Source organism: Lepidothrix coronata, unplaced genomic scaffold, assembly GCF_001604755.1.
Source record: "Lepidothrix coronata isolate B3197 unplaced genomic scaffold, Lepidothrix_coronata-1.0 Scaffold10, whole genome shotgun sequence".
Lineage (NCBI taxonomy): Eukaryota > Metazoa > Chordata > Aves > Passeriformes > Pipridae > Lepidothrix > Lepidothrix coronata.
The window spans coordinates 5677988-5692617 of record NW_016690190.1 but is presented as its reverse complement, the minus strand read 5'-3'; the positions used below and the strand labels follow the sequence as shown (position 1 = coordinate 5692617).

The 14630-nt window shown below is 38.8% G+C and overlaps 1 protein-coding gene across 5 annotated transcripts in view; it reads left to right on the top strand.

Annotated features, from left to right (window-relative positions):
- BICD1 (BICD cargo adaptor 1) overlaps positions 1-14630 on the top strand; it is a 171280-nt gene that overhangs the window by 112510 nt on the left and 44140 nt on the right. For all 5 annotated transcript variants that reach the window (XM_017804894.1, XM_017804891.1, XM_017804893.1 and 2 more), the window contains exons 3-4: positions 7664-7816; positions 11369-11806. In XM_017804894.1, the coding sequence (XP_017660383.1) occupies positions 7664-7816; positions 11369-11806 (591 nt within the window). The remainder of the gene's footprint in view (positions 1-7663; positions 7817-11368; positions 11807-14630) is intronic.

Genomic DNA, 14630 nt, shown 5'->3' with positions numbered 1-14630 from the left:
AAAAAAAAAAAAAAAAAAAAAATCCACTGCGCAGGCTCGAAGGGTTAATGACCTTTCCCAAATCTTCACTCCTGAGCATAGTTAATGTGTTTCGGAGATGGGGGAGCTGTGATGATTGTGATGACTTTGGTGTACATCAGCCTTTCTGGAACACTTGATTAACAGTTGAACTTGAGGAACTCAGAGGTCTTTTCCAACCTAAATGATTCTATAAGCGGGAGTGGGACTGGCCTTTGGAGTGTGGGTGAACATGGTTTTGTCCCTTGGTACTTGGAGAAATTTGAAAGCCAGTCTAGGCCTGAATTACCTGTAGGGAGTGCTGTGTTTGCAGAATATTGTTATCAGCCTGCTCCAAGGCATGGATGTGTCATCATCTTTCTTTTACCCAGTATGGAATTTAGAAATAAATTCTCCCACTTCTCAGATATGTTTAATGCTACTAGAGCTGCAGGAGATGGATGAGTAGCATCCAAAATGTCCTCCTTATGGCAAAACTTCTTCCAGCCAATTGATATTTTGCCATTTGCAATGATCATATGTCCATATATGATGCCATTCTGTAGATACGTGGAAGGATCATATGAACTGAACTGTGCTGTAACTCTGGAGTCTGGCTTTTCCTTCCCACTGTTTTGATAAAGTTTGGTTTGGTGAAGTTTCTCTTCCTTTGAAGGAATTAAGGATATTATGGCAATGTTTGTTACAGAGTGCTAATATGAATTATAACTAATTATAATTAATACATTAACTGATGATTTATGTAGAATTAATGCAGGAATATGAATGCGTTAATTGCTATAAATGCAGTCAAATCAAATAATTATTTTTCAGATAACATGCATGATTAGACATTTGTGGTTCATATCAGTTTATAAAGAAGTTATTATCATATTATGTGGCCACGATATTCAACAGGAAAATTTAATACCTATACTACCAGAACATTCCTTAGTTCTACCTTTCTATATATACTTGTATATAAAAGTCAATAAAATAGCTACTTTGTAGGGGTTTATATATAGGAGGATTTACAATGTTTAATATTATGGTTCAAACTCTGTGATAAGTACATAAATGGGCCATTTAATTGCCCTTGATAGAAATTCACCCTACTTCTTTAGATTTAGCTATTCCAATTAAATGCATTGAGCATTTCAGATGATTAAATTATTAGATGTATTGTAAATACTTTATTTAAGACCCATTGCTGGTGAAGGAATTTGAAACATACATTATCATGATCTGGCTTCTATTTAATATGCTATAGCCAACAAATATATGACTTTTTTCATCCTTGTCTTTGCTGGTGCTGTCATCCTGCAAGTAAATCCATAGAAGAGAAAGATTAAAGGTACCTATGTTATGCTACAGATATATTTTCAGAAATATCTTGTGCACAGTAGTATGTCTGGGTTGTGTTTTTTTTTTTTTCTTCCTCGTTTTGAGACAATGAGTGATATATCTAAAGCTGAGGAATGTCAGAATTGTACGTAATTTCAAAATTTAGTAGTTTCTGGTTTTGGACAGTAGGAGCTGTATTGCATTTATGTTCTTAAAGCAGTATGCCAGTACAACTGCTTAGAGCAGATGCAATATAATGAACTCTAGTAAAGCCACCTAAATGAAACTTTTGGAAGGATGAGATCAGACAAATTCGGGTTAAAAAGAAGGGTGCAGACTTCTAACAGTGGTGAAAAAGAATATTTGAAATAATTTATTTTGGGATATAGAGATATCTATATCAATACACTATATAGTGTATTGAAAAGAAAGTAATAATAGTTCTGTAAGAGATGCTCCAGCCCTTCTTAGCTGGGTATCTACATGTATGAATGAGGAGGACTGGGCTGCAAACTCTGCAAAAGGGTCAGACCAGGTGGCATTAGGTCATCTACAAAATCTCTTTATGTTTTTAAATATACCTGGAAGCGTGGAAAATGTCATTCTTTCAGTTGAAGTTAAGTATTAGTGTATATGAGGGAAGGAAACTTTAAGTCTAGTTGAGAGGACTCTGCGGACTTAAAACACTTGATGGCAAATAAAGAAAATGGTTTTCGCTCTTCTATTGCTTTTGGAAATGATATGACTTTCCTAATTTTTTTAAATTAATGGTAGCAGGGGGCTAGGTTTCTTTTCACTGACTCTTGTCGGTGTGATCTTTAAACCACCGAAGCTCTGAGTTTCTCTGGACTCGCTCTGATAAGCTTCAATAAACAAAGCATGAGGGAGTTGAAGATCGGATCTTAAATTTATGGTCCTTCAAAGACACGTTGGAGTAACCAGAAGGTACAGAGGAGATTAACAAAGACATTACAGCTTGAGGGTTGGAGACTGTCTGAGGAAGAATGATAAGAGGACCAAAGCATTCAGACCAAATTAGCATTGAGGGCGAGAGATCAATAGCCAATAAAGGTTAGAATACTAATTAGTGAAGAGAATTCTGTAACTTAGAACCAATGAATGTTAATTTCTTTGTTTGCTAAAATGTATAAATATGTGAAAAGCCTTGAAAGGGATATATGTAGCTGGAATGATTTCCTACATATCTCTGGCCAGAATAAAGTAATGCCTGGCTCACTAATACTTAAAAGGCAGTATTGGAGGGTTTCATTTCTTCCTGAAGATTTTCAGTGACACTGCCACTTTCATCCTCTCTTCTCTCAGCCCCTGTTAAATTGTATTTTCTATGATATCACTATTACTGTTCTTCATAAAAAATATATATTTTATTTTCCTCTGCAGAGTAAAGTAAACATGACATACAAATTTACAGTGAGACTTGTCAACAAACACATCACGGATATTAGGCTGAGCATAAACTTTCTATTATATTCAATTTACTGCTCATGCAATAAAATTGTCATCAGATCAAGTGGGATTTTATACTGCATCAGCTATAATACAATGCTATAAAATTACAATTTTACTGTTGTTCTCTTACTCTTTTGTGAGTTACAAAAATTAAAAAGTTACATACACCATCATGCTATGGCTTGCATAGTCTAACAAAGAAGAAGGGTTTTAGTCTGAATAGTTTAGAGTTTATAATTAATTGATGATTATATGGGTATTTTTCAGTGTGAAAAATATTATGTTTTGCTGCAGTAAGAACCTTAAATCTCTTAATGAAAATTTGAATGAATGGAATGTATGGAAAAAGCTCAAACAGTGGTTCTCCAATTTTGTTTGGAATAAAAACTAGTAGACAAAACCCAGAAATACAAAAAAGCCCTTTATGTACTCCAGCATAGAGGAGAACCACAGTAGTTAATGGAACTGCATTCACTTTCTAAAGAAGGCTTCAAAACACTACCACTTTCCAACAAGTTCAGTTTATTTGTTTAGAGTTCAGGAAACCAAAAGCCATTGGACTTCAGTGCTCACCTTGCCCAGTTTGCTTTCATTAGGTGTATTGACAGGATACAAGCATAACAAGTGGCTTCCTAGGGCAGCATTGGGGGTGTTCTGACATGAAAATTAACCTGAGGGCATCATGCATTTTTTCATAGTTCTTTCTCATAGTTTTCAACATAAGCCATTTGCATTCGTTCATTTTAAAGTATCTTCTTGCTTGCAATTAATTGATATTAGACAATGTATTACAATGTACCCACACACCATTATTACAATGTGCTCTGCTTGTAGCGTATGAAATACAGCATTTCAAAAGTCTATGCTGAATCAAAAATGAATGATATATTCACATACATTTCATTTAATTTGCTAAGAAGTACAAACTTTTTATATTCCACTGACGCTCAGAGACCTGTCAGGATTGAAGTGATGGTTGGTACTCTACAGACATGATCCTTGCCTCTGCAAAACCTAGAGATGTCTTTCACTTTTCATATATGGTAATCCTGAAAATATATACAGGCACTAGTAGATAGGTGAGCTGAACAGACTTTATCTCGACTGAGCCTTCTGTTTCTCATTTCTCTTGGTCTGTTCCCATTATGTGTATGTTCATTAGACGTGCTATGTGACTGACATCTTTCACAATTAGTGCTCACTTATAATGAGATGCAATGCTGACAAGGACTCTGTTGTTTTCTATAGCTTCACTGAAAGGCCTTTTCCTTCTTCCTTGGCACCGATCCATTAAAACCGTTGCACCATGTTCAGCTGATGGCTAGGACTGAAAATAATTTTCAGCCATTAAAACATTGCTCGTGTATCATCAGCTCCACCTCTTGGATTAATTTGGTTTTTACAGATCCACTATGCAGTTCATAGGGGAATTCACTCTGGAAATGTAAAAAGTCCTGAGGCAGTGCCCTCATAAAAGCATTTGGCTCAATTCCTTTGTCCTGCAAGTTTAATGCTCAGTGCTTGATTACCAGTAAAGTTTAATTACAAATTATTTCACAAATAGTATGGGTTACATTGTCCTCTAGTGGCTCATATAGATAACTGCCCTGCTGAAAAACTCCTTTTGCCTTGTGTTTTTAAATCCTCTGATATTCTTTTCATAGAAGTCCAAGTCACCTCGGAAGAGGCCAAATAAAAAGTTTGCATCTTACTGCCACTGTATCAGTACATCAAGCTCCCTCCTCTATAACTGCAGATGTTCTGCTAAAGAAATACGTATTTTAAATAGTTCAAAATAGCAATAGAATTGTGAGAAGATAATGTATTTAATCAGAGCATTTGATGAAAACAAATATATCCTTCTTACTAGCAGTAACAGATAATAAATTCAACATGAATTTTTTTTAATAAGTTCAGGCCTAGTTCTTGCAGAAAATATATAGAGGTCTTGTGTAAAGGAAATCAGAATAGCTCTCCAGCTTGTCCTGTGGCTACTCACTTGAAAACCTCAATAATGCCAGGCTTTTACTGAGTAACATGGAATCACCACCTTTCATAGGAAGCAGTGAGAGCACTAGAGCACTTTGCAGCATAATGCACATGTTTGCAAATAGGAGAAGGAATCTGGAGCATGGAGAATAACTCCAGGGTGTTTGAAGTGACAAAATGTACATATTACATTACTTTGAAAAGGTGAGACCATATTCTGTAATGTGCTGAGTTTATCTGTGGCAGAGCAGTAGAATTACTTCCAGCAGAGGCCTTGGCCCTGGCCATGGGAATTGTGGCAGGCAGCGCTCGGGCAGGCATGGCAGATGGGATGTTCCAACTGGTGAGCCTTCCTTTTTCCTACTGTTTCTTTCTTGGTGAAATGCCATGAGTAATGACAAATAGAGGTTGCACTGCAAAGATAATTTCTCTGTGTGTAAGAATATTAAGAGAACTATAAATGGTTCTTTTTATACCTCCAAGGTTATGTAGGAAGCAGCAGTTACGAGTGAAGAAGAAATGTGGTTGCTCTCTTAAGGCAGTGGTGGTGCACTCCAGAAAGGTGGTAGCTCATGTCTTCTGTTGCTGTTTGCAATAACAGGAGAGACAAAGGAGTACTCAGACCTTACAGAATTAATTTTCAAGGCTTTTTCAAAGTAGCATGCCTTGTATTCAATCAGGGAAATATTATATCAGGATTCTGTAAAAATTCTTTGTTCACATCCTCCATTTCTGGCTACCTTTTTCATTCATCCCATTTAGAATAATAGAGTGGTTTGAGTTGAAAAGGGCCTTAAAAATCATCTAGTTCCAACTTCCTGCCATGGACAGGGACACCTTCCACTGGACCAGGGTGCTCAAAGCCACATCCAAACTGGCCTTTTGGAGAGGCCTTCTTTTCACTCAGCAACGTTGATAGCAGAGGCAGTTTGGATCACGAGCAGGTCTGTCCTGGCTGGTGCTGGTGGTGAGCTCCCCCCACGGTGGTGCAGGCAGCACTGCTGGGAAAGGCTGACTGAACAGAGCTCCTCTGGACTCCTGTCAGGAGGCTCCTTCTCCCAGGACTCCTGTCAGCATTGGAGAGATGTCAGACAGTTCATTCCCTGGGCTCATCATCCTCCAAACACTGGGAGAGTTGCAAAGCAGCTTAATTATACTTGGCATTTGGTGTTGTCCACATACTGCCTCAGACTTGCAGATGTACCCACACCTAGCAAGAGTAAGTACTGCCACAGTTGGGGATGCGCTGGCAGAAACAAAGCATTTAAAGGGAGCCTGGGGGTATAAAATGCCTTCACCTTGTGAAATCAGTTGTGCTGCTCCTCTTACATCACTCAGAGGTTTATTGGGCAGTGATAGATGCAGGAATATTTACACAGAGTTATTTTATCTACTGGTCTGTGACTCTTCTACCACTGGGGATCTTTTCAGTTGCCCTCAGATAAGAAATTAGGTACTTTCTTTATTTCTTCTTAATTAGCTGCCAGGAGGAGGGTGATGGTTTTTAGTTTTCTTTAACAGAAAGGCTTCATTTTTAAAAGGACTTTGCATCAATGTGTCTTGCATCAACATATTTTTTTATGTTTTGCAAAGTTCTTCTCTGGGGTTTTGTAATTATTTATTTAACCTAGATGCTAAGCAAAGTTGTATTTATCCTTAATTCAGAATGTGGAGTTTTATCCTCCAAGTACCAAGACGGTGAGTTATGAGAATTGATCAGTTTAGAGCTCCCTGACTACAATTTGTGCTGTAATGATCTATTAAACATTTATCTTTTTTTTCCAGGTAGCTATCAGGCCTGGTAGCTATCAGGCCTGGTAGCTATCAGTGTGGAGGGGTTGCCCTCCCTCCACACTGGAATCTTTTGCAGAAACTCATTATTGCTTCCCAAGTGTGCTCCTTCTGACATCCCAGCAGTGACAGGGCTCCATCCATAAAGTCTCTCCACCAGCTGTTGTGGCAATGCTCAGGATCCTCCTGCAGGCAGGAATGTGACTGATTACACCTATTTCTATTAATCAGACAAATGCAGGCTTCTCTTCAAAGCAGGGTGGGAGGTTGCTCCTGCCAACCGACTGTATCAGTCACTGTTCTCTTCCAGCTGTGTTAATTCCATCCTCCTGTAGTGGATTTTACATCGTGGTTATGCCAGCGGAGTCTTTCCTGAGTGACCTGACCCTTGATGTCAAACTCAGTCAGAGCTGGAATCTGATGGAAGCAGTTTTTGGTGAAACTGGTCCCTCATGCCCTCTCTTGTAAGGCTGCCTGGGCACTGTATGGGCTAAGGGGAGAAATAAAATGGTGACCTTGTGTGCTCTTGAGAGCTGAGTGTAATCCTGCTCAGCACAGGCATGTGTTTGTCAGGTTTTCTGACAAGTGCTTTCCAGCTGTCTGCCTGCCTGTGTGCCTCTCAAGTGCCTGCAGATACAAATGTGTGAGTGCACCTTGCTCCATAGCAGATGTCTTTACAGGGTGGATGACAGTACTCACCGCTTTTCTGCGTGAATGTAGAAAGCATCCTTTGGTGGAAAACAGGTGGTAATTTTATTTAAACCCCACTGCATTGTAGAGCAATGAAACTGATGAGATGCTAAAGCTTTGCTAGGTTTTCTGTTTCAGTAAGCACCTAATCTTGAAACTGTTTTAATCAGGCTTCTTTATCAGATGTTCTCATTTCAGCATTGCCACCACCCACCTGAAATTATTGCTTGGCCTCAGATTAATAGGTGATGCCATTTTGATATGCACTGTTAAATCATTTCTATTTGAGGATTAGTCTTTTCTTTGGTGTTTTCTAGGGATGGTGTTCATCATTAAAGGGCCTGTGCATGAATGGTGATGTACTTGTGTTTTCTTTTGTCAGAACAACGAAATGGTGGAACTACAGAGGATACGAATGAAGGATGAAATTCGAGAGTACAAGTTCCGAGAGGCGAGACTCCTGCAGGACTACACAGAGCTTGAAGAAGAAAACATCACTTTACAGAAGCTGGTGTCCACACTGAAACAGAATCAAGTAAGTATCAAAAGACTCAAGGCACTGTACTGTAAAGTGACACCATTTTCTCCGGTTTCCATAATGTGATCCTGTAAAGCAGTGATAGAAGTTTTGTTGTATGGGTTTTTTCAGTTGGGTTTTTGCTGATCACTTACTCTAAGACAGTGTTACTTGCCACTTTTGAAATATAGGGAGGCCCTTAGCTCAGTTTTGAAAAGTTCTGGTGAAATATTTCATTGCAGACCTATGTAATCAGAGGGGAATTTTTAAAATACATAGAATTGCATCTTTTTGCTTCCTGCTTTTCTTGTCCTCCTTCCCTGCACACTGAACTCCAGTGCCCAGTGGCAAAGTTCTGCCCTCCATTTCCTCTTAGTTGGTTTCCTGTACATTGTTTCCTCTTCTGAAGTGTAGAAGAGGGACAATAATCCTCTCCTCCTCTCCCCTTCTGTCCCCTCCCCTCTCTTTCTTTTCTTTTTTCTTTTCCCTTCTTTCCCCTTCCCCCTTCCCCTTTCCCTTTCTCTTCTTTCCTTTCTTCTTTCTTTCTTTTCTTTTCCTGCCCCTTGGGTTTCCTGTGCTGGCATTGCTCTCTTGTCAGCCATGCTAACCTTCAAGTGTAGCAAGCTTCAAAAATAGGCAAAGGGGATGTCAGGTGTTCCTGGTTTTTCTTTTGTTTTCCTCATTTGCAGCTGATGGTAAACCAACACTGTAATTCTCACTGCAGTGCTGTTACGGAACCACAGTAAACAACAGCCCCATTGCATCCAGGCATAAGCAGCCAAGGGGTCTGTTCCCTCCTCCTTACAAAAGCACACTTCCTTTACTGCTGGCTGTGTATGTACTGTGAAGAAAGCAATCAAGAACACAGTTGTCCTTTAAACGGTACAAAAGAGATTTGGTCTCGCATCAGAAGAGTTAACTTGCTGTGATCAATATTTAAGTGTCCAAGTTGGATGATTTCAGTGTTTTAGACACTGTCCAGACCAGCATCACATTGCACTTCATAGCACCATTTCCTTACCTGCTCAGAGGGTAACAGCACTGCACTGCAGCCCCTGGCTTATCTCCTAACCTATGCCTAGTGCAGTCAGGGCTTTTATCAAAGAGCCAGCCCTGTCACAGTTTCCAATGGCAGCCTGGGAACAAAGCTGCCTTATTCCTGCAGGAATCAGCAGTGCCATTTCAGCTCCCTTTTACTGCTGCTTTACTGCTCTAGCACAAATGCAATGGAAACAGTTAAAACAACAGAGCTGTGCCGCAGGGAATACACAGGTAATAGAAACGGGCACATAATTTCCTTATTTATGAAGATGCCTAGGCTTTCACACTCCTGCAGCTGAATTTATAGCAGATCATCTTTGTGTCAGAGTTATTTACCTAGCCAGCAAATTCCCCCTTTGAGGCATGGATTTTTTTTCCTCACCAACCTCATAGGAGACATTTTCACATTATCAGGAAATAAAAGACTCCTTTATGGACTGTTCTAGTTTCCCCCAAGATAAAATCTGTTTGCAAGTGTTTGTATTTGTCAGAATATTTCATTCTTACTGAAACTGAATGCCAGCAGTCTGGGGAGAAAAAGCATTGCCATATACTGAGTAACTTTAAAAATCAGTCATTTTGCATCACATATCCCTGCACTTGTGACTCCTAAAATAACTTTGATCTACAAGATAAAATTTTAAGAGCATTTTATACTTTGATGCTTGAATTCACAAACCCATATGTTATAAGTCTTGATGCTAAAATATCGTTATCTACATTGGGGTTTTTTTGTAGCTTTTTTAAGCAAGAGTCTATGATAAGGTAACCATATAGATAATACAGATTTGTGTTTTGCATATGGATTTAAAATTGAAAAAGTATTGGTGGTTTTGTTGGGTTTGGCTTTTTTTTTAATGTCCTTAAGTTATAAACATAGCTATTTGATTGTATTTCATAATTTTTCAGATGTACGTGTCCCTCCAGTCAGAAGAGATATCAGGTTGCTAAATGGAGATTTGAAACTCTTATGAATTTTCCTTTTGTCTCTAAGAATCCCCAGTATGACTTTTGGAACTTTCTTTGTTGTTTGATGTTTCCACTTTCTGGATTTGAAGATTAGCGCTTTGGTTTTTAAGTTTGTCTTTCCAGAGGTTTGCGAATACAAAACTTTTGACAGGTTGATAAATATTCTACTCCAATAAGAATGGTGGATTTTCTTATTTTTGCCAGAATCTTGTTTTAGTTTGTTAAAATATACAGATATGTAAAATAAAATAATACTCTAGACAATGTCTTAAGATTGTAGATAGTAATGCATACTACTGCATTTGAATTATAAAAACCTCAACTTTTAAAAAGGTTTTTTAATGGAATCATGAAAATTCAGCATTTGTTTTTCCCTTTCACCAAGCTATAGCAGGAGAGTTGGTCAAGCATGGACATGGACCTTTACAAACAAAAGTCTTCCTTTTCATTGTTGTGGGATTTTCCAACAGTGAAAAAGAAGATGAGGAAGGACATTATTCTTCAGTGGGGATCTCCTGCACTGTCTAGATATTTCTGATCAACTGGTTTCAAACTAGACTGGGTTTTTCTGGGCTTGGTTTCTTGTGAGGTGAAATAGAGAGGACTGCATAAACATAGGAGGTGCTTTAAAGAAGAGAGAAGCTGTTGTTTTCCTCGGCCCACAGTGCCCATAAATACCTTGATAAAATACCTTGTCTCAGTGTGAGGCAGGGAGCCTGCCCTCTGAGAAGGAGAAAGACCAGCAAGTCCCTCCAGTGCTGGTGAGGCTGTACCAGGTCACTGGGACGCACTTCAGGCAGTGTGGATGGAGCAACGGGTTGCCACATGCTCCAGAATGGCATCCATACACGAAGTTTAAGGGCTGTGGGGGGCTGAGTTCACTGCATTTTTCTGGTAGTTTAAAAATCTCTAACAATTTTGGGGTATCTTAGAGTTTAAACTGATTGTACGAATAGTTTGCTGTTTAATTTTTAAAATTAAATGCTTCTGGAATAATGGAGACCCTTGTAAAATACAGAGAGGAGAGGTGAGGCTTTTCTACTGGTTTTGTACCCTCCATCCATATTTTGAAAACTAAGACACCAAGATACTTGTGAACGTTTAAGATACTTGAGAGTGTCTCTACCTGAGTGACTTCATATCTAGTAAGAATTTAGATATGAACTCATCTTCAGAATACTTGCAAATCATAAACCACGAGAGATCTATACATGCCATGATATATCAGCATTGCTTAGGGCAATTCATAGTAAATCTGTGGCTAGTGGGACATCTGCTACTAAACATCCATCTTTCCATGAAGTACATTGTTTATCATAAGTTACTCAGAAAGAGGTGTCATATTTCTTGATTCTCACATGCTGAAAAAGTGAATGCTGGAGTATTTGACAGAGTGAGCTCCTCTTGCATTTTTTTGTTCAGTCAGTTCTTTGCAGCTGCAGGCAATGTCTGGTATTTCAAACTACAGTAGTTTGAAATATTTCAATAGGGCTGATAAATGGCAGGTTTTCATGACTCAAGTTTTAGTATTATGAATGTTCTTTGTCTTGTCTAATTCAGGTTGAATATGAAGGCTTAAAGCATGAGATTAAACGATTTGAGGAGGAGACAGTGTTGCTTAATAGCCAGCTAGAAGATGCCATCCGGCTGAAGGAGATTGCTGAGCATCAGCTGGAGGAAGCTCTGGAAACTTTAAAAAATGAAAGAGAGCAAAAGAACAATCTGAGGAAGGAACTCTCCCAGTATATCAACCTCAATGATAGTATGTATAATAACCATATTAATATATCAGTAGATGGATTGAAGTTTTCAGAAGACGGGGCAGAGCCCAACAATGATGACAAAATGAACGGACACATCCATGGGCCTCTCGTGAAACTCAACGGTGACTACCGAACTCCCACGAGTAGGAAAGGAGAATCTCTGCACCCCGTCTCTGACCTCTTCAGTGAGCTCAACATATCAGAAATACAGAAACTGAAGCAGCAGCTCATGCAGGTAAGAGCTGAATTTAATGTCCTGAAGAGTTTAGACACACATCCTGTGAACCCTAGTGCCAGTTTTAGAATGATTATTCCCAGTGATGTTCTTGACCATGTGTGCTTTTTTCAGACTTCTACTTTTGTGGCTTTTTTATATCCAGGTTTTGCTAGAAATATTCCTAGTAAACACAGTATCTGTCTGCAAAAAAGTCAGTGTGATCTGAGTAGATATTTAGTGCAAAGAGCAGAAAGGGACCTAGTTGCTGGGTTTGCAGAAGGTTAGATTCTTTTTTTTCCTGCTTTGATAGCAGCAGATGTCCCTGAAATTGCAAGTGGAATGAAGTACTCTTCAATATGACCAAACCTATATGGAAAAAACCCCACTAAAATACAGGCAGGCTTGGTTATGCTCCCTTGCAAGTCAGAGGGAGTTTTTGCCATTAAATTCAGCTTGAACAAGGTCTGGCATAACGTCAAGGGAGAACAAAAGGAGAGGAGCACTCCTCTTAATAGCCGTGCACAGGGAGAACATGTGGCGTGTGAGATGTCACAGAGCGCCCTTGTCCAGGCTGGCAGTGCCGGCGGATGCACAGGCTGCAGGGGGTGCCTTGGGGACTGTACAGCCAGTGTTTGTTCTCTGTGCATCCAAGCCCAGCCCAGGCACAACCAGAATAGGAGCCTGGGATGCAAGCCAGAGAAAAACTCAAGCTGCCAGCCCCGATGTTGACATCATCTCAGAAGGGGTACAGTGCCACACAGAGAAAGGGTCCTGCTGCCCGAGCTGTTGAGCATCTTGTCTGCCACAAGAGCTTGAAAGATTTTGGCACCCTCAAGGAAACATCCAGCATTTTCTAGCTTCAGGCTTCTAAATAGTGCCTCTTCTAAAGAGAAGAGTAATTGTGAACTCCTGACTGCTTAAAATGTAAAAGGTGATTTGGAAGTAAAGTTGAGCAAACCCAGTTTTCAGTGCTTGCTGGAGAACAATAAATCCCTATGTCATCTGTCCTATTTGCTGAAGAGTTAATTGTTTTATTTACTCCATTGCCAAACTCACTGTGGGAAGTTTTGATCTGAGCTGTGACATGGCGAACACTGATGACATCTAGTGCTTTGCACAAATAACTTTGATGCAAACCATACATAATTTAAATGGGGAAGCTTGAAATTTAGAATTTTATATAAGTGAAAAATTCTGTCAAAATTTTCCAGTATCAAAATGTACAGTGTGTATGTTTTGTGTATGTATGCATATATAAAAATAAGCATGTGTAAGTACATATACATGTATCTCTATAACATGTGAACATATGCATTATATGTAGCTTCTAATTTGGTTCAGAAATACAATGTTAAAAATTTTAAAAACACAGTTTCAAAGGAAATGCTTTGAAATGTTCATATTTTAAAATACAGTGTAAGTATTTTAAACCATAATTTATAATGAAGCTTATGCGATATAAATTTGGAGTGAAAACTTCTCAGAAATGAAAAAAAAAAAGGATTGCTTTAGTCATGCTTTGTCTTGATTGTACTAAATTAAATATTGAGCTTGATGAGTCAGCAGATTTCTACTTGAAAGATACTGTAATTGGTGTTATCATCTCTGACTTAAAAGCTTATTTATTTTACATCTCTTAAACAAAGAGGCAGCATTCTGACAGTCACTAGCCACAGACTTAGGACCCCAGAAAATAAGTATAGCCATTTTGGTCATAACATCTTTTGGTGCTGGGCTCCACTACCTCCATGACAATAGTCACCACCATTGCTTGGCATTCTCATCCTGTTGAAAGGTTATGGTTTAAAAAGAAGGATTAGACCTAGATGAAAGCCTGATTTCTTTAGATACTGAAAAGACAGACTGCAAACTGCTAGTGTGTGCTTTGTAAAAGGTGGTCATCTTCACTGTTGAGCTGCATCAGCTCGCCTTGGGTCATACAAATTAAATGTGAAAAATTCCTCAAAAGTTTCCCTTATAGATGGGAGACTTAATCCGGTTCAAGTTGACAAAAAGTCTTTGCCACGTAGTGTTCATTCAGCCATGTCTCAGTATTTGGTACATGCTCCTCTTGTTTTGTCCAAAGAGGTTGCACTATGACAGAGTTCCTGAAAGAACTGACCCTTTTTTGGGAACTATTTTTAGTCTATAGGACAGCAAGTTCAATTTTTTGAGAGAAGCAAACTTCAGATTTGCGATTTTGTAAGTGTGTGTGGCAAATTTTTTTAGGTCCCCAATCTCATAAGGGAGCCTTCACTAGAACAATTAGTATGACAGATATAATTCCTTCTGCAGCTTTAGGTTGCTGCTGCTTCATGAACTGTGCTGATCTCTAGGAGATATCTATTTGCAACTATTCCCTTTCTGTATTTTATATCCTCAAGGTAACAAATATCTTGCTGAAAATTGTCATATTCTGAGATTTTTCTCAGAATAACTCAAGGCTTTGTGGTGTCCCTTCATGTTTGTTGTCCAGTGCTAGGACTCCTCTCTTCTTTCTGTGCTCATGCTTTCTATGTTCCTGAGGCCAACATCATATTTGGAAAACTTATCTTAAGTTCTGTTAAGAAAGGAAATTAAAGAAAACCTCATGCAGCCGCCTTGTACTCTCTGGCAAATATGATATGGCTGAGATTCAGGGTTCTTAAGCTGAGTTCTCTTGTTTGTTCCAAACTCCTCTAGGAATTGTTCACTGAAATTCTGATGTTATAAAAGTAAAAAATAAAAAAAAAAGGTGGGTAAAATTGGTTTCCATAATTGCAAACTATAGAGCAAATAGGGAAGAAAATCTCCTCAAACTGAAATCTTTAAAGGGGAGAATGCATTGCAAAATAAGTACAGC